A 23,845-nucleotide genomic window follows, 5' to 3' on the forward strand; every position below is an offset into this window, starting at 1 on the left:
TGTTTGGACACTGCTCAGGCACAGGGTGGGGGTGTTGGGGTGTCTGTGCAGGGCCAGGGGCTGGACTGGATGATCCCTGTGGGTCCCTCCCTGCTCAGGATATTCAGGCTATTCAGGATATTCCATCATTCTGTGATTAAGAACTGTGTCCAAAGGGCAACAGTTCAGAAGAATCAGACAGAAGGTTCATCCCATTTTTCTGTGTGTGGAAGGGAATGTGATACGGTGAGAGGTGTCTTCTGTGAGCTTATGCTGTGAATTCACATTAAATACTGGAGACTGACTGCAGATCTCCAGACTGGGAGCAAAATGTGTCAGCTCCAAATCCACCTGCCCTGCTCCCAGGCTGTCTAGACTGTCAGGTTGTGTGTCAGTCCTTGCTGTGAGGCACTGGGTTAACCTGTACCCACTGCTGGGTGAGGAGGTGGAGATCAGCTGTACAGGTTGGTACAATGGGAATCACACAGAGGGAAAATGGCAACAGCTCAGACTCCAAATCAGGGATGCACATTCCCTTCTGCCCCCTGAGGGCTCAGTGCCTACAGACCATGGCCATGCACAGGGAGATTTGACTCCAGAGGTGCAGTGAATCACAGCCTGTTCATCACCAGCATCTTTCCTAATTCCTGCTCTGTACAGCCTGTCCCAGCTGGATTCCCAGTGTCTGTAAGGGAACCCCACAGGCTCTGTCCTTTCAGAAGCTGTGTGAGCCCAGCTGAACTGAGCCCAGAAAACCAAGGGACAGCATCCCCATCTCTCCTGTGCCATGCAGGTGACTCCTCTGCTTCCTGCCTGCCCTCAGCACACACAGAAACACACCATGGCCATTCCCCACACAGGGAAACGTGGGGATTTATGGTGTGGGAGTGAAAATAACACTCTATGGAAAATCTGGTTTCTCTCCTCTTTGCAGCTTAGTGCTCAGGTGAAGTCCCAGCCATTCTTGCACCCTGGGGTCTCTCTGGGAGTGTCCCAGGGTTTGCTGCAGGACCTAACCCTGCTGATCCCACAGTTGCTGGATCAGAGAGTGCTCCTGGCTTAGACAATGCAGGGATCCCAGTCCAGGCAGTAGCAGATCCTCGAGTTTCTCCAGGTGTGTCCATGGGATGTCTGCACTGCTCCCACTGATGGAGGAGCAGCATCCTGCACACCCCCTGTGGGCATTCTCTAAACCCTTCCCATGGCATTTTGAACTGGCCTATTCCATCAGCTCTCTTAATATTAATTAGTTAAAATATTAATTAAATTCATTAAATAAAAAATATCTTATTTTTCCTTTATATTCAGAATCCCTCGCAGTTTTGTATTATTTTAGGAGCTTCCTGCAGCTTTCTCCTTTTTGAGGTAATAATTCCCAATTTTACACTTCATGTTGAGCCTTCTACAGAGTAAGATTGAAGTTAAAACTCAAGAGTCATTTATAGGCTGGGCAAAAGTGGAGTTCTGTTGTCATCTAAGGATGTCAGGTGTAATCACCTCCAAATTTATACAGTTTAGTGTAGCATAAATTAGAGCAAAAGTCTCCAGAGCCTGAGGACAGAACTATCCAGAAATCTTTTAATTCCATCTCCACTTCCTGTGTAATCAGCAACTGCTGCATAGAGGCCACTGCTTTTTATATAAAGACATAAAATCCTTTTAATGAACTGCCTTGATACAACAAGGTTTTTTTGGTGAGCTGTGGATGAGTTAGGCAGCTTTTTCCTACCACTAACTCAGCTCAAACTGCGTGGGACAAAGGGGACCTGTCATCTTTTGTGCTTTGGGAAGTAGAAAAAAAGAGGTTTGCCAGGGTATATTTTAAAGCTGCCTTGTTTTTATGCTAAAAACAGCACAGATTGGATTGTTCTAGGTTGAAACAATCTGTATTTGGCATGGAGGAAGCTGGTGATGGCAGGAAATGAACAGATGGTGAGATGGGATGGACACAGCAGGGTTGGAAATGGGATCCAGTGTTGAGGGGGTTCTGTGGCTGCAGCAGCAGGCCTGAGTCACCCCACCTCCCTCTTCATCCTCACACATCAAACTCCCAACAGGAAATTCTTGAGGTTTGCCTGGGCATGGCCAGGGGTTCCTGTGAGATTCAATCCATCCTGGAATATCAGAAAGGGTCTGAGCTCCCTAAAGGACAAAGGATTCACAGCATGGAAAAACCAGGCTTTTGTTCTCTGTATACCAAAGCACAGGAAGAAATTGTCAGTTCATGAATTTTTTTGGGTTGGAAGGGACCTCTCAAGATTATCTAGAGCAACCTCTCTGTTCTAATAGGAGGTTTGAGCTGCCTGTCCAGGGCCACATCCAGTTTGGTTTGGAGTATCCCTATGGATGGAGACTTCTAAACTTCTCTTGGCAACCTTGTTCCAGTGTTTGACTGCCCTCACAGTAAAAAAGGTTTCTTGGTTCAGATAGAATTTCCTGTTTCTTAATGTGTCCATTGCTTCTTGTCCTGCCAAACCATCATGCTGGAATAAGGTAGCTCTGGAAATAGCACCCTGCCTGGAATTAGAGTCATAGAATCATTAATCTTGGAGAAATACTCCAAGGTCATTGAGTCCAGTGTTAATTAGTGTCAGCCTTACCCCCCCCTACCTTCTCCTGAGCAATGAGGTTTAACAAGGGGGGTGACTATGAATTAGGATCTCATTCTCTCACTGAGGGATTCACCCTGAGCTTTACCCTTCCTCCTCCCTCCCTGTGGCCACGAGCCAGCTTTGATGGGATTCTCTTTGCTCCTGCAGGAAGAGTTGGCACACGGATCGTGGGGTCAATGCAAGGTGGAGACACGGAGGAAGATGTGAGTAACCATCTCATGTGTCTGCAGAGCTTCTCTGACAGGGCTTTAGATGCCAGCCCTCTCCTCAGCTGCAGAGACACCTTTTTACCTGCTGAATCCTCACACCTCAGGCCTGCTTTTCCCCTCCTTTCCAATGGCTGACACCTTTCCTTGGCATAGATGTGTATTTCCTTATTTTTCCTTTGTTCTTGGAGCCTGTGTGCTCTGTGTGCTTTGACCCCATCCTGCAGTGCAGAGCTAGTGGCACACAGGCTGCAGGAATGCTGTTGTGAGCTGTGGGGCAGGTTTCTGAGAAGAGGGACCAGTGCAGTGCAGCAGAAGTTAAATACATGGACCTAAATCCCCTTCATTGCTCTAAGAAGTCCCTCCTTGGAGCCCTGTACTGGCAGCATCCGTCCTCTGGGGGATGGGGCAGGGATGAGAGCAGGACTGTGAGCTGTGCCCTTGGGATTCCTGCTGCCCCAGGGCTCCTGGCCTTGCACTGGTTGTGGTTTACATGTGAGTGGACAGTGTGAAAGGCACACACAGGTTTGCACAGGAGGCACTTGCTGTGCCCAGCCTTTGGCATCCATGGGCAGCCTTTCTGTGCCCCTGGGGACACCTGAGGGGCCACATCTGCACCAGGAAGCTGAAGCCAGCTGCTGGGATGTGGTTGGCATTTGCAGTTAGTTGTCCCCAGAAAGATGCTGCCATCCCAGGAGCAGTGGGGCTGTTCTCTCCAGGTGATGCTGGAACACTGTTTTGGAGAGTGCTAGGAGACAGTGCAACTGTGGTGCCTGTGGGTTTGTGTTTGAGTCTGTGCTGCTGTTAATTCCCAGTGTGGATGGAACCTTTCTGTCTCAGTCCAGCAGACACCCCTCAGTGCTGCCTGTCTGAAGGAGGGGAGCTCAGACATTTCTGGGAATCCCAGAATGGTTTGAGTTGGAAAGGACCTTAAACCCCATCTTGTTCCACTAGACCAGATTGCTCCAAGCCAACCTGACTTAAAACAATTCCAGGCATGGGGCAGCCATAGCTTTTGGGGCACCCTCACCTTGTGTCTTGGAGAGGAACTTGCAGCCCATGCTCTGCTCTTTGCTCCTGCCAGAGTGGGTGTGGTGAAGGCTGTTGCTGGCTCCTGGACATCCAGACCCATTTCTGGGATGGGCAGAGTGCTGTGCTGGGGGTGAAGATGTCACTTCAGTCCCAGCACTGCCTGATTGTCCTCAGCAGTGTTACTGACAGGTTTGGACTGTCACCCTCTGCCATTCCTGTTCCCTTTTCCTGCTGGCAGCTCTCTCCCTGCTGGCACAGCCCCAGGGATGGAAAGCCAAGGCCTTCAGCCTGTGACTTCCCTCAGCTGCAGCCACTTCAGCTGTCTCATGGCTCTGCCCTCTGACTGCAGCTTCTCAGAGCTCAGGGATCTTTGCAGGCCTCTGTGTGTCCCAGATCAGGGGAAAAAAAAAATAAATTAATCAGGCAATGCAAAAATCAAAATAATGATAAGTTGCATTGCTGGCTAATCTGCAAATTATTGCAGTCACAATTAAACTTCAGAGAGAAGCCCCTGTTGAATAAAATGCCTTCAAAAATAGATCAAAAAGTTTATAGATATTGCATGATAGATTATATATGGATATTGCTTTTCTGATGATATCTACTGGTTTTGCAACCACTGAAGCTGCTTTGAACCCTCAAGGAATTGATGGAGTTAGGAAGAGCCAGCAGTGTGTGCCTGGCCTCTGTCACCTGCTGGTGTGGCACAGGATACCTGAGCTGTGCTGCCTTCTCCCCTGCTCCCAGCCTGGGTACTTTCTGTTTTCTTTTATGTTCTTGTGCTTTTCTTTCCTGCTCTGCCTCTGGTGTTCCCACTCTGGCTCTCCAAGGGGACCCCAGCCCCGGCACGGCCAGGCCGGCGCAAGGCACAGGTGGGTTCCTGTCCTGTGGTTCATCACCTTCACCTCGGCTCTGCGGTCTCACAGCAGCTGGCACCTGAGTGCCACACAGCCTGCCAGGCTTTTAACAGCCCTGAGGCAGCAGGAGTCAGGGGATTTGTGTCCATCAGCCCTGTGGGGTGGGGAGGGAGGTTTGCAATCCATCGGGAGTGCAGCGGGACACCGGCGCTGCCATCCCTCACTTTGGGCTGGCCATAGACACATTTCCTGTCCTGCAGGACGACTCAGGGGATAGTGAGATTGATCTGGATGAAGATGAAGATGAGGAGGAGGAGGAGGATGATCTGGAAGATGACAGCATGGAAATCTCCCCAGGCAAATCCAGTCTCCGAGCAAGGAAGCCGGAGCCACTGGAGCAAAGTGATAATGACTTCTGACCCTTCAGTAGCAGGAGGCCTCTTAAAGCACAAACTTTGGAGAGGCCAGGAGCTAATACCCTGCTGTCTGAAAACTGTGTCAGTGTGAATCCAAAAGTTGGTAAATAATGTTCATTAAACCTGAAAATTAAACTTGGATTGCCAGGTTTGTGAATCTCAAAGCATGAGCAGTTTATCCATACTGAGAATCACAGTAATGTGCACTTATTTCCATAATTGCACTAAACTGTGCACTGCAGTGCCAGAAGTCTCACTCCAGTGAGCATCGTGTGCCTGATTTCCCTGCATTTTATTATGTCCAAATAGATTTCTTTGGCTTAATAAAACTGGATGAAAAGCTGCTCTGGGAATGCATTTCAATTGCTTTTAAATCTGGCATAAATCTATTTATCCTAAACATATCCTTTACTTAATCAAGGGCTTGTCTGCACAAAGAGCAGCACCAGGTGGACTGAAGGAGTGGAATTAAAACTGGACAAGTCTCCAGGGACACCTCAGAGCCCCTTCCAGGGCCAAAAGGGGCTCCAGGAGAGCTGCAGAGGGACTTGGGACAAGGGATGGAGGGACAGGACACAGGGAATGGCTTCCACTGCCAGAGGGGCAGGGATGGATGGGATATTGGGAAGGAATTGTTCCCTGGCAGGGTGGGCAGGCCCTGGCACAGGGTGCCCAGAGAAGCTGTGGCTGTCCCTGGATCCCTGGAAGTGTCCAAGGCCAGGCTGGACGGGGCTTGGAGGAACAGTGGAAGGTGTTCCTGCCCACAGCAGCAGGAGGGAATGGGATGGGCTTTGAGGTTCCTTCCAACCCAACCCATTCTGTGATGATCTGAGCCCCAAGACCAGGCCCAGTGTCCCAGTGTGGGCTGCAGTTGGAGTCAGTTTTCCATGTCCTGTACTGAAGGCCCAGATGGAAAAGTGACTCCATACGTGGTGTGCACAGAGCCAGAGCCTCTCTCCCCAGGCAGCACTGCCACCCAGCCTCCAGCACAGCCAGCAGCCATTTGGCAAGGCCACTGCTGGTGGTGCAGGGGCTTGTGCCAGGAGCAGCAGCAGCCCCCTGTTCCACTGAACTGAGCTTTCAGTTCAAATGTCCTGCAGTGCAAGAGCAAGGCTGCACCAGGCATCTTCTCATCCAAGAACTAATTTATTCCTGAGTGTTTACATCTGCGGAGCTCAGCCCAGAGTTTGTGGGATCAGCCCCCAGGTCCCTGCAGCAGCCACTGGCTGCCCTGAGTGTGGCAGCGTGTCCTGGCTGGGCTGGGGACAGAGGACAGTGGCTTCAGGGGGCTCTGAGGGTTCACAGGGTCACCTCAAACCTGGCACCTCTGGATAGTCACTGACTCTGCCACACACACCAAGGTACCACCTTTGCACTCCCAGTCTAAAGGTGACCTGCTAGGGACAGAGCTTGCAGCTGGGACACCCCAAAGTCACAGAACACAGGTGACAGCAGCAGCAGGAGATCCAAGAGCTCTGTCCTGAAGCTGAGGCAGAACTTGGAGCTGAGGCAGTCCTGGTGTAGCACCAAGATGTGCTGGGGACAGCCCAGCCTCGGGCAGTGCAGTTCCTCTTGCATTCACCCTCCTACTCCTCCATTTTCCCAAGGACTCTTTATTTTCCAAGGTCTTTCTAGACAGTTCCACTCCTATGCCTTGGGTTACCTCACTCTTGCACAGAGAACAGCTCTACCAAACACTTCAGGTGTGTCAGCCAGGACCTGCTGGTGCCCAGGGTCACAGCACCACACCCCGAGCAAGGCAGCAGCAAATCTCGTGTCCATCTGGGATTTCAAGGGGAGCCAGGGGTGACAAAGCACCAGGGAGATCACAGGAGGAGTTGCTGCCACCAGCAGATAAACCATCCACAAAATCGAGGTCTGGCATGTGGAAACTGCTCCTCCTCACTCCTTTTTGCATTTCCCCCATTTCATCAGGGCCTGGGTGAGCACAGACACGGACATAACACATCCCTCAGCTTTCAGCATTGACCTTCCCACGCTCCTGACCCAACACCCTCGGTCCTGGGCCGTGCCAGGAGCTCAGGAGCTTCCCTTGCCCCAGTTCTCATCCCTGAGATGGGCACCAAGGAGCTCCCTGCAGTCAGCAGGGCAGAGGGACCCCCGGGCCCCCCTCTCTGCAGCCAGAGCCCCTCACACGTCCACGACGCAGTCGGGCGAGTTTGTCCGGATGGTGTCCGAGATCACCTTGGCTCCCGACTGCCCAATGCGATTCCCCTGCAGGCTGGGAGCAAAGACAGGAGCTCAGGCTGGGGCGTGAGGCAGGGCTGGATCCTTGCTGGGGACAGGAGATGCTGCCCAGCTTCACCCCAGCATCACCTGGGGACCCTGCTCAAGGGCACTTTGGGAACCCTGGGGCAGCCAAGGGAGGAGCTGGAGACAGCCCCGGACAGCTGGAGGGGCTGAGCCACCTCTCCCCTGGAACGTTTTAGTGTGTATCTGTCTCTTGAGGTGGTTTTTGGCCCAGAGGCATCCCTGGAGAGGCACCGAGGGGTCTGGAGCTGCGTGGGAGTGGTGGCTGTCACACTGGGAGGAGCACAGGGCACCCCTGCCCTGTGGGGCAGCCAGGAATGGGCAGTGCTGGCAGTGAGGAAGGTTCTGGATGGTTCCCATGGTCTCCCCCACCCACTGCAGCAGCCACTTACTTGACATAGGTGAGGCCGTGGTTGCCCTTCAGGGCGGTGGCGATGCAGATGGCTCCGTCCATGCCCAGGGAGTTTTCCTGCAGGCTGTGGGAGGCAGGAGGGTCAGACAGCACCAGGAGGGAATGCATGGGCTGGGCATTGGGAAAAGCCACCTGCTCGGGGTTTGCCCTTCTGAGAACCACTGGCTTGGTCACCCCATCACTCCTCCCTATGTCTGGAAAGGACAGGGAATGTTCCTGGCAGTGGGATACTCACTTGAGCCGGCGGAGGCTGCGGTTCACCTTCAGCGCGTTGGCCACGGCCTTGGCCCCCGCCAGGCCCAGGGAGTTTCCCCGCAGGCTGCAAACAAAGGCAGGGGTGAGGAAGCAGGGCCAGCTCTGAGATCACCCTGCGAGGGCAGGACAGTGCTGAGCCAAGGGCCAGGCTCTCAGATGCCCCAGGGATCAGTGGCACAGCCGTGGGCACTTGGTGGCCCCACGGAGCTCTTACTCCAGGATCTGCAGGCTCTTGTTGACCATCAAGGCTTCTGCCAGGGCTTGGGCACCGGCCGCACCAACTGAAGCCACTTGCAGGCTGCAAGGGAACAGGGACCCTTCAGCACTGTCCTGAGGTGGCCATGGGGTGTTAATTAGGATAATTAGGCTGTGGCACCAAGGTCCTACTGTAGCCTGGGTACTCACTGGAGATCTGCCAGGGTGGTGTTGACCTTGAGTGCAGCGGACAGGGCGGCCATTCCCTCGTCTCCGATGGCGTTCTCCTGCAGGCTGGGACAGAAGTGTTGTGTGTGCCCGTGGCCTGGGAATCAGGAGCAGGGACAGGGCAGCCAGCACAGGGCCCAGCATTCCCAAATGGCTTGGGAGAGCTCCTGGGCCACAAGGCATTCAGAGCATCCCCAGCCAGGGACACACAATGGGGACACAGCCAGGGACACACAATGGGGACACAGGAGATTTCCAGGGCCTAAAGGGGCTCCAGGAAAGCTGCAGAGGGACAAGGGTTTGCAGGGTTTGCAGGGAATGTCTTCCCACTGCCAGAGGGCAGGGATGGATGGGATATTGGGAAGGAATTGTTCCCTGGCAGGGTGGGCAGGCCCTGGCACAGGGTGCCCAGAGAAGCTGTGGCTGTCCCTGGATCCCTGGAAGTGTCCAAGGCCAGGCTGGATGGGGCTTGGAGCAGCCTGGGATAGGGAAAGATGTCCCTGCCATGGCAGGGGTGGCACTGGACAAGCTTTAAGGGCCCTTCCAGTAGTGCCCAGTACCCATCCACCCACGTCCTTACTCGAGGCTGGCCAGGCTGCTGTTGGACTGTAGTGCTTGTGCCAGGGCCGTGGCTGCTTTGGCCTGGATGAAGTTCCACTGCAAGCTGCAAACAGGAGAAAATGAGAGGTGAAGCCTTGGGCTGTGAGAGAGCCCTGACCCATCCAGGCTCCACATCCATCTGCACCCAGGGTGTCACAGCACCCCTCCCATGGAGTGACCCAGGGGTGCCACTGTCCCAGCCCGGAGGGGCTGAGGGCCAGGAGAAGTGTCCCTGGCCATGTCCATGCAAGGGGCTTCAAACCCAGCCAGGCCCAGGGGGAAACTCACTGGAGGGACGTGAGTGCCCGGTTCTCTTTGATGGCCAAGGCGATGGCCTTGCCCCCATCATCGTACAGCAGGTTGGCCGCCAAGCTGGGGGGACAGAGGGGTCAAGTGACATGTGAAAAGCTGGGGACAGCTCCAGGGGGGCACCATGAGGGTCTGGCTGCCCTCCTGGGGCCCGTGGCACTCACTCCAGCTTCCTGAGGGTGCTGTTGCTCCGCAGGGCGCGGGCGATGGCGGGACCGCCCTCCTTGCTGATGGAGTTCTCCCGGAGGCTGGGGAAAGACACGGGGCTGGGGAGGAGCAGCCCAGGCAGGGCTGGATCAGCTGCTCCCCCACTGCCCCCTCCTGCTCTGGGGCTGAGGCCATGGCCTGAGGAGAGCAGCTTGTCTGAGACCACCCCCAGCAGCTCCTGCAGCTCCATTCTCTGTGTCTCCTGTGGGCTCCATCAGGGCTTTTTGCCAGCCTCCCATCCCTGCTGCCATCCAAGGCTGAATGAATATTGTCCCAAAGGGAGAAAGACAAAGATAGAGAAATTCCTCACAGCTGGAGGAGGGAGCAAAGCTGCTTTCAGCATCTCAGAGCACTTGTGGAAACAACCAGGCACAAGCCCAGGCTGCTGGAAAGCTCCCAGGTCCCAGCAGCAGCTTTTGGCCAGGGTGGCTGGAGGGACTGTCACTTACTTGAGGCTGAGGAGTCCCTTGTTGGAGCAGAGAGCTGCTGTCAGCGCTGTGACCCCTGTGCTGCTGATGGAGTTGCTCTGGAGACTGAGACAAACGGGGAGGGTGTGAGGATGGGCCAGTCCTGGCATCACAGCTGGGCTGCAGGGTCGTGTTTGGGGTGCAAAGTGCCCCTTTCACTGAGGAAAGGGAACAGGGGCAGGAAGGAGCAGCACTGGAGCATCAGGGGGGGCTCAGCCATTCCTGCTCAGCACACTGCCCAGCAAGCAGAGGGGACAGGGTTTGCCAGCACTTCGGGGCAGTCTTGTCCCCACCTGTCACCGAGGCTGCTGCCTCAGCTGGACATGTGGCTCCCATGGGTTTGGGATCCTTGTCACAGGGACAGAACCAGGGCTTAGCCACTCACCACCAGGAGCCATCAGCCCTTGTCTCCAGGTGCTGTTCCCATGGGGAATGAAGGTTGCACCATTCCAGCCTGACTCTGCCAGGCCCCATTACCTCCCTCCTTAGCCAATTCCCGACACTTTTGAGAGAGAGAACATCCAAAGCTACTCATTTCCTCCAAGCCAGAATAAAAAGTCATCACTGGGTTTTAGGATTAATTCTGTCAATGCCCCTTGGTGCAGGCAGGGCCAGCCTGGCTGCTGCTGGAGCTGCCTCATTGTGTTCCAGCCTGCACATCCAGGGAATGTGGAGTGGGACAGACACCGGGAGGAGCTGAGGGCTTGAGGGGTGGCAGATTTTGATAGAAGGAGGAGGCTGGGCTCTGTTGTCAAGGAGGGGGAACTTACTCAAGGCTTTGCAGGCTGTGGTTCACCCTGAGAGCTTCGGCCAAGGCGATGGAGCCGTTGTCTCCCACTGAGTTGCTCGAGAGTCTGAGACAGAAAAGGAAGTTTGGAACTGCCAGCAAGGGATTCACCTCCCCCAGGCTCTTCCTGCTGCAGCAACAAGCATGAACTCGCTGCCACCTCATTCCCTACCTACGTACACCTCTGTTCTCTCGTTTGAGCTGGAATAGCTTTTAACATTTCCCCAGCCCTGCTGCAGAGGGATCTGCCAGAGGGGAAATGGCTTCTCCTTTCTTTATGTGGCTCCCTGCATCTCTGGAGATACAGTGAGCATCTCCAAACCTCCTCACCCTCCTGCCTGCCACATGCACCTGCCCCTTTCCTGCCATTCCTGCCCACAGATCCCGGGATTTGTGGTGTTGGCACAGCCATCCCTCCACCTCGTGGTGCTCACATCAGCTCCCTCAGGCTGCGGTTCTGCTTCAGCGCCTCCGCGATTTCCCGGGCGCCCTGGGCTCCGATGGCGTTTTTCTGCAGGCTGCAAGGGTGAGGAGGGCACCTGTGAATGGCAGGTGCCACATCCCCATCGGTGGCACTGCAGCCTGCTGGGGGCTGCAGGGGGACACCACGCCCAGGTCACTCACTGCAGGGTCTCCAGCCGGTGGTTGGTCAGCAGGGCCTCGGCCAGGAAGGTGGCCCCGTGCTCCTTGATGGAGTTGTGCTGGAGGCTGTGGGAGACAGGAGTGAAGCCATGTGTGGATGCTTCCAGGGGCTGCAGGGCAGTGCTCACCTGCCCTGGGGTTTGCTTGCCCTTGTCCCTGGTTTGAGAAAGGGGTCTGACCCCCAGGCATCCCTGACCAGGAGTGTCCTTCCCTCCTCTTCCATGGGATATTCCTTCTTCCATGGAACAGCACCCTGAGAGCTCCCATGCACAGAAGGACCTCAACCTGAACCTCAACCCCACCCCACTGAAGCCAAGAGGCAGGAGAATCCCAGCTCTCTGGCCCAGGGCAGTCCCTGGGTCTGTGCCAGCTGCACTCGTGTTCACTGCCCAGCACTGACCCCGGGTTTGCCCAGGGTGTCCCCATGTGTGGGCCCTTGGAGCTTGGGAAAACCCCAGTGGGACAGAAGAGGGATGGAAGGGAGCCTGCCCTGGGGATCTGCTCCAGGAGGTGCTCCAGAAGTTGAGACTTACTTCAGGGAGAGCAGGATTTGGTTTTTTTTCAGGGCATCAGCCAGGGCTTTTGCTCCGCTGGGGCCGATGGAGTTGCTCCGCAGGCTGGGGCGGGACAGGCAGGAAAGCCAAGGTTAACAAAGCCGGACTGGCACAGGCCCAGTTTAATCCAGATGCCTCCACATGGCACTGCTGAGGTGGGACATCAGGCCAGCAGCTTGTGGTGGTGGCTTTAGGGGCTGGAGACCCTCCCCAAGTCAGGCCGGGCGGGATCCAGCCCTGCCGTGGCCGGGGATGGTTCCCAGTGGGAATGTGTGTCCCACTGGAGCTGGGGAGGGGGGAACACTTACTCCAGCACTGTCAGGCTCCTGTTCACCAGCAGAGACCTGGCCAGAGCTTTGGCTCCCTTGTTGCTGATCTGATTTTCTGCCAAGCTGCACAGAAAAAGGAAAATGTGGTGTTTTTCCAGGGCCTGGCATGTCCCAGGACACAGCTGGGATGGTGAGCAGAGAGGGGCCATGGGCAGCACTCGGTTCATGGCACAACCAAAGTGATGGATGTTCTCCTGGGGTGGGCACCAGGCATGGTTTCTGGGCATCAGATTAATTTGTGTTCTATAAAGGAGCTCAGATGGCAGCATGGGGAGCTCTGTGCAGCCTTGAGGAAGAGCAGCAGGTGGGGAAAGTGGGAACCCATCTGTCTGGGATGAGGCATCTCCCTGCATGGGGGTCAGGAGCCTGTCCCCTGTCCCCTCCCTGCTCCATGCAGAGCCTCGAGTGTCCAGCACTCTGCTGTGACCTTGGGAAGTGGTTTGTTGGGATAACCCATAGATTTATGGACATTTTTTTAGGAACAGTGAGGAGGCAGCAGGGAGGGGATTGTGTGGGGCTGTCCTTGTCATCAGGCACCCTGGGGAGCCAGTGGGAGAGACATTCCTGGGGACCCTCACCCCGGCTTTGCGGTGCCCCCAGCTCCCCAGGACATCCCATCCGCCCTGGGCTCCCACCTGAGCCTCTGGATCTGGCAATCCTTCACGCTCAGCACACTGCCCAGCAGCTCCATCACATCGTCCTTAAACTGGTTATTGTCCAGCCTGCAGAAGACACAAGAGCAAGAGCAAGGGTTTGGAGAACAAAGTGGAGAAAGGATGTTCCCCATGACATCTGCCTCTCCCAGGGGGAGAACTCAAGGACAAGCAGAGCTGACCCAGTGCCACCCCTAGAGTGGACAACACTTGGTGGACCCAGGTCTCCACTGATACCTGGGACTGTGAGTCACAGGGGAGAGAGAACTCACTGCAGCCTCCAGTACTTAGAAAGGACTTACAACAGGGAACAGTTTAAACTAAAAGAGGAGAGATTTGGAGTTAGGATGAAAATCTTCCCTGTGAGGGTGGGCAGGCCCTGGCACAGGGTGCCCAGAGAAGCTGCGGCTGCCCCTGGATCCCTGGAAGTGTCCAAGGCCAGGTTGGACAGGGCTTGGAGCAGCCTGGGACAGTGCAAGGTGTCCCTGCCCATGGCAGGGGATGAGACTGGATGAGCTTTAAGGTCCCTTCCAACCCAAACCAATCTGTGATTCCACAGCCACAGCCTGGCATCTCTCCTCGCTTCTCCCAGTGCAATCCCACCAGGACTCACCTGAGGTTGTGGCAGAAGAGGAGCTGGGAGAGCAGGCTCTTACAGACATTGTAGGTGAGGCAGTTGGAGAGGTTTGTCTCCTCCAGGCAAACATCAGAGACCTGCAGGAGATAAGCCAGGGCAGAGCAGTTCATGGGGGTGAGCATCCCGGCCAAGCTCTCGCTCCTCATGGCCTCCTCCACAGCCTTGGCGGTGTCCGTGTGCTGGATCTCGTGCAGGCAGCGCACGGCGTTGACGGCGCGCGAGGAGACGGCGTGCTCGGCGTTCAGGCAGCCCTGCAGGATGCCGATGGCCTGGCTCCTGAGCCCGCCGTGCTCGCCCTTCACCAGCAGCCACCCTGAGAGCAGCTCGTTCACCTGCGGGGACAGGAGCCCCGAGAGGAAGCGGATGAAGATGTCCAGCTGCCTGTCCTCGGCCTGCAGCGCCCGCTGAACGGCGCTCCTGAAGTGGCTGAGGAAGCCCAGCCTGGGCCAGGACACGCCGCTCTCCGTGAAGAGGTCGAAGAAGGCCCGCTTGGCCGCCGTGTAGTAATAAAGAGCTGCCAGGAACTCCTGGATGGATAAGTGGGAGAAGCAGTAGGCTGTGGAGGCCTGCATGTCCTCCCTGAGCAGGAGGCGGGTGGAGAGGCTGCTGTGCAGCAGGGAGAGGTCGATGCCGTAGGCCTTCATGTCCTGCTCGTAGAACACGTGTTTCCTCCGCAGCAGCCCGCAGAAGGCCAGCCTGCCCAGGCTGCCCACCAGCTTCTTGCTGGTGTTCACAGCCTGCTCAATCCTGAGGGTTTCTCGTGGCTTTTCCAGCCAGTCACCGCTCAGAGCCATTTTAAAATAATAGGAGTAGATTTCTGACAGGGTCCTGGGGACCACGGTCGCTTCTTGGGATCGGTCGCTGCTGCATTTCAGGAAATAAGCGATTGAGGAGCCAGAAATCCAGCAAAAACTAGGAATGGTGCACAGGACGTGTAGCGACCTGTTAGCCCTGATGTGCTGCAGGACTTGGCTGGACAGATCTCTCTTGCCCAGGAACATCTGGTCCAAGAAGTCCTTCATCTCTGCAGCCCCAAACCCTCGGATTTCCGTCATCCGATCCACCAGCCCGCTGGGAATCTGCCTGGCCGCCGCCGGCCGCGACGTGACCCACACGGAGGCCTCCTGCAGCAGGTTACCCCTGATAATGTTGGTGATCAGGCTGTCCACTTGGATCTCCTTCTTGGGATCGGTGCAAACCACTGCGTTGGAAAAATCCAAGGGGGTTTTGAACTCATCCAGGCCGTCGAGGATGAGCAGGGTCCGGGCGGCTCCGGCCGAGACGGGGCCGGGCTCGGTGGTGTGAGGGCGGGCCAAGCACAGCAGGCGCTCGGCAGAGAGCTTCTCGTAGGTGTTGAGCTCCCGGAAGGTGAGGGGCAGCACGAACATGGTGTCCCTGCTGATCTCCCCCTTTGCCCAGCTGCAGACAAACAGCTTCACCAGCGTGCTCTTGCCAATCCCGGCCACGCCGATGGTGACGGAGATCCGAGGGGGGATGCTGACTTTGGAGAGAGGCAGGAACAGCTTCTCCAGGGGGATGCTCTGGGATGTGTTTGGCAGGCCTTTGGTGGTTTCCACCTGCAGGATGTCGTGCTCCTTCTGCTGGATGTCGGTCAGGCCTTCCACCAGCAGCAGGTTGGTGAGGCGCTGCAGGGCTCCTGTCTCCAGGCCATTCCCACAGGAGCTCTGGAGGCTCTCCAGGTGCTTCTGCACCATGGGTTCTGCACAGACAAATGAAACAGATGAGGAGGAAGCACAAAGGCAGATGACAGAAGCTGCTTCACTTTTCTGCCATGCCCATGCAGAGGGAAACCTCCTGGAGCCCTTAATCCTGGTGGGAAGGTACACGGCAGGGCTCAGGGCACCAGTGGGCCTAAAGAGCCCTGATCAGCCTCACAGTCAGTCAGGAGCCCATTTAAGCTCAGCCCTGGGCCTTCAGCCTCAGCTAAAGCTGTATTGAGCTAGATCAATCCTGGACCTCATTGCCTGGTGGCCACTGGTCTGTGTCTGAACCTGCTTGCCCTTGCTGGGCCTGATCCTGACCTCTCGATTGACTTCCCAACTTGGCTCCATTCCTGCCTCATTGTCATGGACTCTCTGATGACCTGGACTGTTGGCTGAACCTGGTGGCCACCTCTGGAGCTGTCCTGCTCTCCTGGCTCAGGTACCACAGCAGAATGAAACCCTCCAGGGATAATGGTGTGAGAGATTCGGAGCTGACACCAGCCGAGGCTGGAGCCTTCCAGCCAGGAGGGAAATCAGGGAAACCTCTCCTGGCAAGGGGATTGCAGAGACAGCCTGGAGTTGGGGCAGCCAGCAGCAGATGGGGTCAGGGTCAGCTGTCCTGGGGCTGGGACTGGTGTGATCTGGACATTGAGGGCTCTAAAAGCTCCTCAGGCTGCCCAGAGAGGTGTGCAGAGGGGCCTGGAGGAAGGTCCCTCAGATCTGGCAGAGAGCCCTTGTCACCCCCAGCTCTGTGCACACCTCAGGGTGCTCCAGCAAGCACCAGACCACCCCTGCAGCCCCCCAGGCTGGGTTCCCCACACAGACACTGGTATGGGGACAGAGCTGTGAGCTGGAGGTGTCCATGAAGCTCTGCAGGGACAGGGAGGTGTGGCTGTCCCTGCCAGCTGGGACATGAAGCTCACCTGCTGGGGCAGGGGGCTTGCTGCCTGCACCTGGGCAGCCCCCTGGGCCCTCAGGAGCTCCAGCCTGTGCAGAGGGGAGGTGATGTCCTCCAGGAGCTGTGGGGAGATGGATCTCGCCAGCTGCCAGTGGTACCAGTTGATGCAGGCCCCTGTGGGACAGGACAGACGGGCAGAGGGACAGAGGGACAGGTGGGTCCTGGAGCAGCCCTGGGAATGAGGAGTGACAGGGAAAGGCAGCAGTGCAGAGCTGCCTCTGACTCTGAAGGTAGCAGGGGTGAGCTCCAGCCCTCCAGTGTCCTGTCCAAGCCCTCCCTGTGATGATGCCATCCCAAAGCCCTGGCAGGAGGCTTTGTTAGGTCAGGGCAGCACCTGCTGAAATTGGAGCCAGAGACTGAAGAACAGAACCATGAAATGGCTTTTTCTCCTGGAATCCAAACCCACACAGAGCAAAAACTCTGAGCAAGATCATTTCTCTCCAGAGACAGCCATTCCCCCGGTGCAGTACAGCACTGTCTGCATCTGCTCACACCTCCCTGCCCCACCTCATCCCATTTCTGACTCCAGAGCTCCCCAAGGTGACAAATCAGCCCAGCCACCCCTCACCTTCCATCAGAGGCCTCCTGTGACATGGGCGGTCCCGGGGCGAGCAGCGCTGTGGTGGCAGCAGCAGGGTCCCATGGGCCACCCCCTGTGCCCCTGGCCAGCTCACAGCACCAGCCAGGGCTCCTCAGCCCCTGTCCATGGCCCTGCTGGAGGAGGAGAAGCATCAGGAAGCATCAGGAGGCATCAGGAGGCATCAGGAAGCATCAGGAAGCATCAGGAGGCATCAGGAGCAGTGTGGGAGGCAGCTCTGAGCTTTTGTGGTGCTGGGTGTGGTTGAGCCAGGGGTTCATTGCTCAGCTTTTGGCTGAGTCCCCCTCACTGCAGGCCCAGACCTCAAGTGCCACACACTTGGTGCCTTCACCACCACCACGTGCACCTTCCTCAAGCAGTGGTGCATGAGCTGCCCTGGCAATGCCCCTGAGCCACCTGAGGGTCACCTGGGGAGAGCCTGAGGGTCACCACGGTCACCAGGGCTGGGAACTGCTCGAACCTTCTTCTTCCCTGTGTTGTGCAGGAAGCTGTGGGGCAGCAGGCAGTGATGAAGGGCCTGGTTTGGTTTCAAACCCACCTTGCCCCCATCCAGAGCCTCTGTCAGGGCTTGCTGAGCGGGGCCAGCACCACATCCTGTTGCAGAGCTCTGAGGATGCTCTGAATCATCACCCAGAGGAGAATCTACCTGCCCCCTCCCCCTCAGCTGCTGCCAAACCACACCGAGGGTTTGGTGTTTATTTTTAAGAAGTGAATCTGCTCAGAGTCCTGTTGTTCTCAAGCAGAGGCAGAGAGGGAAATGTCTCCGTGCCTGAGAGCGCTCCCAGCTCCACCTGTGTTAGAGGCACAGCGCTGTGGCCTCTCCACCAGCCCCAAAGACATCTCCAGCCACGTCCAGCTGGGAACTCCTGAGCCCCAGGGGGTGGCTGACCACAGGAGCAATGCACACACAGTGTTGCAGTGTCCTGGCATCTTTCCTCCCCTCCACCTGGCCTACAGGATGCTCTGGATCCAGGTGAAGCCCTCCATGCTGGTCAGAGGCTCTGAGGGGGTCCCTGCCCACAGCCAGCCTTGCCTTTGTCAAACCCAGCCCTGAGGGGGACATGGGCACTATGGGGGCTTTGGTGCAGCCTCAGGGACAGTACAGGTACCACTCTTTGGTCAAACCTCTCCTAGGGACAAAGCACAGATGTAGCTGGGCCAGGAAAACCTGGCGGAGTTTCTGATCCGTGGTGTGAGGCCAAGGTGTTTGGAACCTCTCCTGTTCATCCTCTCTCCCAGGGATCCATGCTGGGGTTATTTCTCCCCTCAGAAGCACAGGAGTGCAGAAGGTGGAGGGACCTGACGCTGTCCCCAGGGCTGAGTCCCTCGCAGGCCACGGCAGACACGGGTGGCACGTCCCACAGAGTGGGGTGACAGAAGGTGCTGGGTGACAAAGCACCAGCCCAGCCCCACCAGCCCAGGGGGTTCCTGACAAGCCCCAGTGGGGCTGGGAGGTGCTGCTGGAGCAGGGTCTGAGCCCCACTGCCTCTCCCTGCAGGATGGAAGGCTGGGCTCTGACCCCCACGGGCAGTGCTGGTGATCCCACAGCAAAGCCCTGGCAGCAGCAGCTCTTCCTCAGCACCCCCAGGCAGCGGCCTGCTCAATGAAGAGAGCATCAATTAAAGAGCTCAGGGAGCAATTCACAGCAAAAGGTTCACCTTCTGATGTGTTCTTGTCTCTAACTGGCCTGGAAAGTTCAATTAAGCCTTTGCAGTCTCCAGGTCTGTCTCTGATCTGTGCAAGCCAGAGCACAGCCAGAATGAAAAGGGCTTTTGCTGCTTGCAGCGCTGCTCCCTGCAGCCCTTCCTCTGAAACGTGGCCCTTTGATGGGGGAAACCTGCTCTAGCACCAGGGAATGTTTGCTGCTCTCCTCTGGTGCTCCTCCAAAAAGCAGCAGCCTTGGGCCAGCTCGTGCAGAGACATCTCAGTGGGAGGATGAAGCAGAAGAAATAATGCAAGGGCTGGGTTTTTTTTTTTTTTCTGGTTCCAGTAGTTTTGGGTGCAGCTCTAGCACCACACGGGGCTGGAGGGAGTTACCTGTCTGAAGGGTAAGGACCAGCCAAATCCAAGCTCCACAACCCCTACAGAGATCCAGGTGGGTCCAGGATGGGACCCAGCTCATTCCAAGGCCGTGAGTCCTGCCTGAGGTGTCCATCCTGCACATCCTGGGTGTGCAGCTCTGCCTGGCCAGGACCCAGCAGTGTCCCACTGGCAGCCAGAGGAGCAGGGATGCAGCTTTGTGTCTGCCCTGCCCTGCCTGTGTCCCCAGGAAAATTGGGATAAGGGGCTGGAGGCTGCCCAGCCAAACTGGGGAATGGCACCTGCAAGCCCCAGGGAAGAAAATGGGATTTTTCTTGCCAAGAACTTGGCATTAACACTGGAAGGTGCCCACCTTGTGCACAGCCAATCCTCTCCCAAACAGCTGCTGTGGCTTTCACTGTGTCCATCCTGTTCCAGGGTTCAGACTCCTGACACCAGAGAACACCAGAGGAGTTGGAAAGATGAGCAGAAGAGCTGCTCCTGCTCATCTCTGGCTCTAATTCTGTTCACTCCTGGAAGGCTGACATGGCCAGAGCAGCAGGCAGGGAGCCTGGGATGAAGGGACACTCCTGAGGTGGCCACAGCATGAAGATGGAGACAAAGGGCATCTCCTGCCTCCCACGTGTTCCTCCTGCCCCACACAGATCCATCACCCTGTGCCCCAGGAATGTGCTGAGGACCTGGGACTGTGCCAGGCCAGGAGCTGTCCCACAGCACCAGGACTGCAGCAGGTGACACTCAGAGCTTGGAAATGTGTGTTTGTCCCCCTGCAGGGGCTCGTGGGGAGATCCACCAGCAGCAGGGGGTGGTTGGCAGCTCCAGTGGGATTTCCCAGCTCACAGAGCCCTGGGGACACAACTGGGCTGGGGATGGGCCGAGGGTGCCAAGGTTAGACGGGCACCAAAGAGCTCCTGGATGGCTGCAGGCACCCACAGATGGAAAACATCCAAAAATGGACTGATCTACAACATTTACATAAGGTTAAAAGCTTTTTATACGAGCTAAAAATTGCCCCATCACACAGCACCTGCAGGAGGTGCCCACTCCAGCCCAGCTCCATGTCCCAACCACGCAGGAAACTTCAGCCTGGCCATCTCCCTGTCCATGTGCCACCACCCTGGGGTTCCTCCAGGCAGCCCCAAAGCTCTTTTTATTCCCCAGAGCTCTGAGCTGGGGCTGAGGGAGCCCCGGGAGCTGCTCGGGCCCCTTCACCCGCTCACCTTGGGCTCTTTATGGTTATTTCTCCTGACCTGATCCCACCTCGGAGGTCAGAGAGCCGCCTGGAAGGGAAAACATTTCCCAGCACCTCCAGCTGTTCCCCCTCAGCTGAGCGAATCCCGAAGCCAGGATGCAGGCTGCCACCTTTTGGCAGAACCGAGGAGATTTCACATCGTTCATTTCTGCTAATTAAGCCATGCCATAAAATACCTTCTCCATTATTACTCAATTATGACACTTGCAGACTGGCAAGTAACTCAGTAATCTAAGTTTACATATTATTTGTATTTTTTTAATTTAATGCTAGCAAAATTTATTGCCAAATGTATTTTATGTCAAATTTAATCTCTTCCAGGTTTGAGTTTTGATTTATTTTTGTTTCCTTGAACCCCAACCCCGATAACAGGGCCCAGACACAGCAGGGGTTAAAGAGGAGCTGAGGGGCCATGAAGAGCCCCTGGGCTGGATGGCACCAGTGCCAATCCCAAATCTCACCAGAAGAAAAAGGACAAATGGATCTATGGGTGATTCCAACCAGCTAAAAATGAAACTGGTTTTGGAGATGAGGTCCCTGGCAGGGCACTGCTGCACCTCCCAAGCTGCAGAATGGTGGCTGATGCATTTCCTGAGCTCTGAGGATGCTTTACCACAGATGTGCAAACAGCTGATTGAAAAGCAGATCAGCAAACAGCTCCTGCCCTTCCCACCCACCAGGATATCGGCAGGAAAATGGAGCAGGAGCTGCTGCCAGCCCGTCTCTGTCACAGCCCCAGTCCCGGGGATGCTGATGCATGTGGGACCCGCCCCAGACACCTCCAGGTTTGGTCAGAACAACCTTCCTGAGCTTGCAGAGCGTCCCAAAGAGCAGCTGCAAGTTCTCCAGAAATAAATTCTTGTGCAACATGAACATCCCGAGTGGGAGGTGTCCCCTGGCTGCCAGTGGTGCCGTTCTGGCTTTGGAGAACTCTTCCAGGTGCTGGCCAAAGCCTGAGTGACAGGGATACCCCAGGGGTGACAGCAGCCAGCCTGTGCTCCAGCAGTCCCACATTTATGGGCTACACAGTGCCCAGAAGTGCCTAAATAACAGCAGGATTATGTCTGATGCCCTGGCTCTGTGCCCAGCCGGGTGCAGGGCTGAGCTCCAGCCCCCCGACCTGCTCCTGTGACACCCCAGGGCCTGCCCCACTCCCTGAGCCGTGCCACAGGTGAGTGTGTCACTAATCTCTTCCATTTCTATCGGTGGTACATCTTGGAGTTTGTTTTGGATGCTTTGGAAGTTAATTAGTTCAGCAATGACTAATTAAGGGGAGGGGGGAAGCTGCTGCACGAGGCTTTGGGCAGGCAGGACAGCCTGGCTGGGGCTGCCTTCATACCCTGGCAGGCAGAGCAGGCAAGGGGACAGAATTTGTGACATGTGCCAGGTCAGCTGTGCCATGCTGGACCATGCTGTGCCATGGTGTGCCATACTATGCTGTGCCATGCTGTGCCATGCCATGCTGTGCCATGCTGTGCCATGCCATACCATGCTGTGACATGCCATGCTGTGCCATGCTGTACCATGCTGTACCATGCTGTGCCATGCCATACCATGCTGTGCCATGCCGTGCCATACTATGCTGTGCCATGCCGTGCCATACTATGCTGTGCCATGCTGTGCCATGCCATGCTGTGCCATGCTGTGCCATGCTGTGCCATGCCAGGGCCCTGTGCCCTGCAGTTCCCAGCCCAGTGACTCCATTCCACATCACAGCACCAGCTCTGCCGCCTTGTCCCCAGGTGGGGCAGCCAAGTGACACCTCCCGTTCTCCCCAAACCCCCCAAGCCCCCCAGTTCCCTACCTTGGCCCCGTGCCGCCTTGCCCGGCTCGCTGTGTGAGCAGGGGATGGGCGAGGGCATCCTGGTGCCGCGGGAGGATGCAGCCCCTCCGTGTCCCGCTCAGCTCCGTGTCCCCAGGGCTTTCCTTCCTCCTCCAGGGATGTTCAGGTGCGGGGTGGAAGCCACCCTTCCCTCCGGTGTCCCCCGCAGCTGATGGGAGCCGGGGCGGTGCTCGGGGCAGCACCTGCGCAAGGTGGGTCCGGCTTCCCCCGCCGCTTCCAGCCCGGTGGTTTTTGTCTCTTTTTCGTTCGCTTCTCGCCCCTTCCTGCCCTGGGTCTCGCTGATCTTCCTTCCTGTCAGCGTGGGGCTGCTGCCTGCGCACCGGGGTGAGAGATCCGCCGAAACCCGGCAGCCACAGCCGGGGCCGGCCCGCTGGGATGCTCAGCGCTCGGACACTTCCCCGGCTGCTTTCTCCCAAAAGCCACAAAACCGCCCCGACAATATCCAGACTGCTGCGAGTTCACTTGGAGCAAAACCGTGAGCTCACCCCAGCCTGGAAAAGCCGAGGGGTTTTGTTACACAAGCCCCTCACTGACCAGGAACGCCGGGAATATCCCATGGAAGAGCCTGGACTTGCAGCAGCTCTGCCCTTCACTGGGTTGTGCAAAGAAATAATTGCGTGAGTAAATTAAAGTTGTGTTTTGAAAGAGTGGAATAAAAGGGTAAGAACAGCCTCACTTTCCTCCAAAGCCATCCTCCTGCCCTTGCTAAGTGCTCCCTGGAATTAGGATTTGTCTCCAAAAAGCTGGATCCCGTCCCACCGAGGATCCAGAGGCACCAGATCAGCAGGACAGGCGGGATCTCCCCTCCCCAGCTCTGCACAGGCAGGTGGGGTCGGTCATTATTTTCCATTTTTGTTCTACAAAACCCTCAGTTTGTAAATCCTGTAAACATTTCACTGTCATTCAGGCAAATGGTGGCTAACAGAGCTCCCGTGGTGGCGAGCTGCTGGGGGTCAGGGTGGGCTCATGGCCACTGAAGTGTGTCTGGGGAGGAGAGATGGAATTCTGACCTCCAGCCACCACTTTGGGCTCCCCCAGCCTCACTCTGTGCCTGCCCCATGCTGGGCCCAGTAAAGGGTTAAAACCTTTCCTCTGGTGGGAATTTCCTCGGTGGTTTCAACAGGAGCTGGACCTGGTAAATCCCAGCAGCCAATCTGTAGCTGAAATCCCTCACATCCAAAATGACTGTGCAGAAACCCCGGTCGGGGCTGTACCTCCTGCTTTCACATCATTTCTCTGAATTAACACATCTGAAATATTCCTTTGTGTATTACACATCCCCCACCCATTTTCTGGGTTTTTTACTGGATTCAACCCCAAATCTCTCAGCGTATTTATTTACTAAACTCAACCTATGGAGCTCTGGGCAGGGGAGGAGAGGAGAGGCCCAGGGGTGACTCTGTTGACTCGTGAGGGTGCCCAGGGATGGATCCTCAGCTCAGACCTGCACAGAGTCACCTGCCTGGGGATAACGAACCTGGGGATAACGAACCTGGGGATAATGAACGGTCCCAGCTCCAGAGGGAGCAGCAGGATGAGCATGGGGAACAACGCAGTTTTCACACCAAGGAAATGCAGACTAGTCTGGGAAGCTTGGGGCGTCCCTGGGGAGGAAGGGACACAACCCCCAGTGACCTCCCAGATGGTGACACGGTGGCTCTTGGGTTTTAAACGGGATGGGATGGGATGGGATGGGATGGGATGGGATGGGATGGGATGGGATGGGATGGGATGATGAGATGGGATGATGGGATGGGATGATGGGATATGATGGGATATGAT

General features: G+C 56.4%; 2 protein-coding genes across 6 annotated transcripts in view; one reads left to right on the plus strand and one right to left on the minus strand.

Moving 5' to 3' along the window:
• The window catches only part of CLUAP1 (clusterin associated protein 1), a 57,652-nt gene extending 52,205 nt beyond the window's left edge, over window positions 1–5,447 (plus strand). For 2 of the 4 annotated variants that reach the window (XM_033517921.1, XM_015643254.3), the window contains exons 11-12: window positions 2,739–2,794; window positions 4,947–5,447. In XM_033517921.1, the coding sequence (XP_033373812.1) occupies window positions 2,739–2,794; window positions 4,947–5,105 (215 nt within the window). In that variant the 3' untranslated portion in view covers window positions 5,106–5,447. Of the gene's footprint in view, window positions 1–2,738; window positions 2,795–4,659; window positions 4,702–4,946 lie in introns of all 4 variants that reach the window. The other 2 variants (XM_015643251.1, XM_033517922.1) reach the window with 2 other exon arrangements.
• A 1,260-nt stretch (window positions 5,448–6,707) lies between these two features.
• Window positions 6,708–22,415, minus strand: NLRC3 (NLR family CARD domain containing 3). 2 transcript variants are annotated; one of them, XM_015643411.2, is made up of 19 exons: window positions 22,025–22,407; window positions 16,899–17,044; window positions 16,296–16,444; window positions 13,625–15,368; window positions 12,994–13,080; window positions 12,338–12,421; window positions 12,009–12,092; window positions 11,458–11,541; window positions 11,268–11,351; window positions 10,817–10,900; window positions 10,029–10,112; window positions 9,537–9,620; window positions 9,352–9,435; window positions 9,044–9,127; window positions 8,446–8,529; window positions 8,255–8,338; window positions 8,021–8,104; window positions 7,766–7,849; window positions 6,708–7,344 (listed from the first exon to the last, which is right to left on the minus strand). In XM_015643411.2, exons 2-19 carry the CDS (start codon window positions 16,922–16,924, stop codon window positions 7,254–7,256), a joined length of 3,189 nt encoding a protein of 1,062 aa, XP_015498897.1. In that variant the 5' UTR covers window positions 16,925–17,044; window positions 22,025–22,407; the 3' UTR covers window positions 6,708–7,253. The 2 variants fall into 2 exon arrangements, with proteins under 2 accessions (XP_015498897.1, XP_033373865.1); XM_033517974.1 differs by lacking the exons at window positions 6,708–7,344; window positions 7,766–7,849; window positions 8,021–8,104; ... (3 more) ...; window positions 9,352–9,435; window positions 9,537–9,620 and adding an exon at window positions 9,699–9,836 and having other exon boundaries at window positions 22,025–22,415.
• Between the last annotated feature and the right edge of the window lie 1,430 nt (window positions 22,416–23,845).

The sequence above is a fragment of the Parus major genome, chromosome 14, assembly GCF_001522545.3.
Source record: "Parus major isolate Abel chromosome 14, Parus_major1.1, whole genome shotgun sequence".
Taxonomy (NCBI): domain Eukaryota; kingdom Metazoa; phylum Chordata; class Aves; order Passeriformes; family Paridae; genus Parus; species Parus major.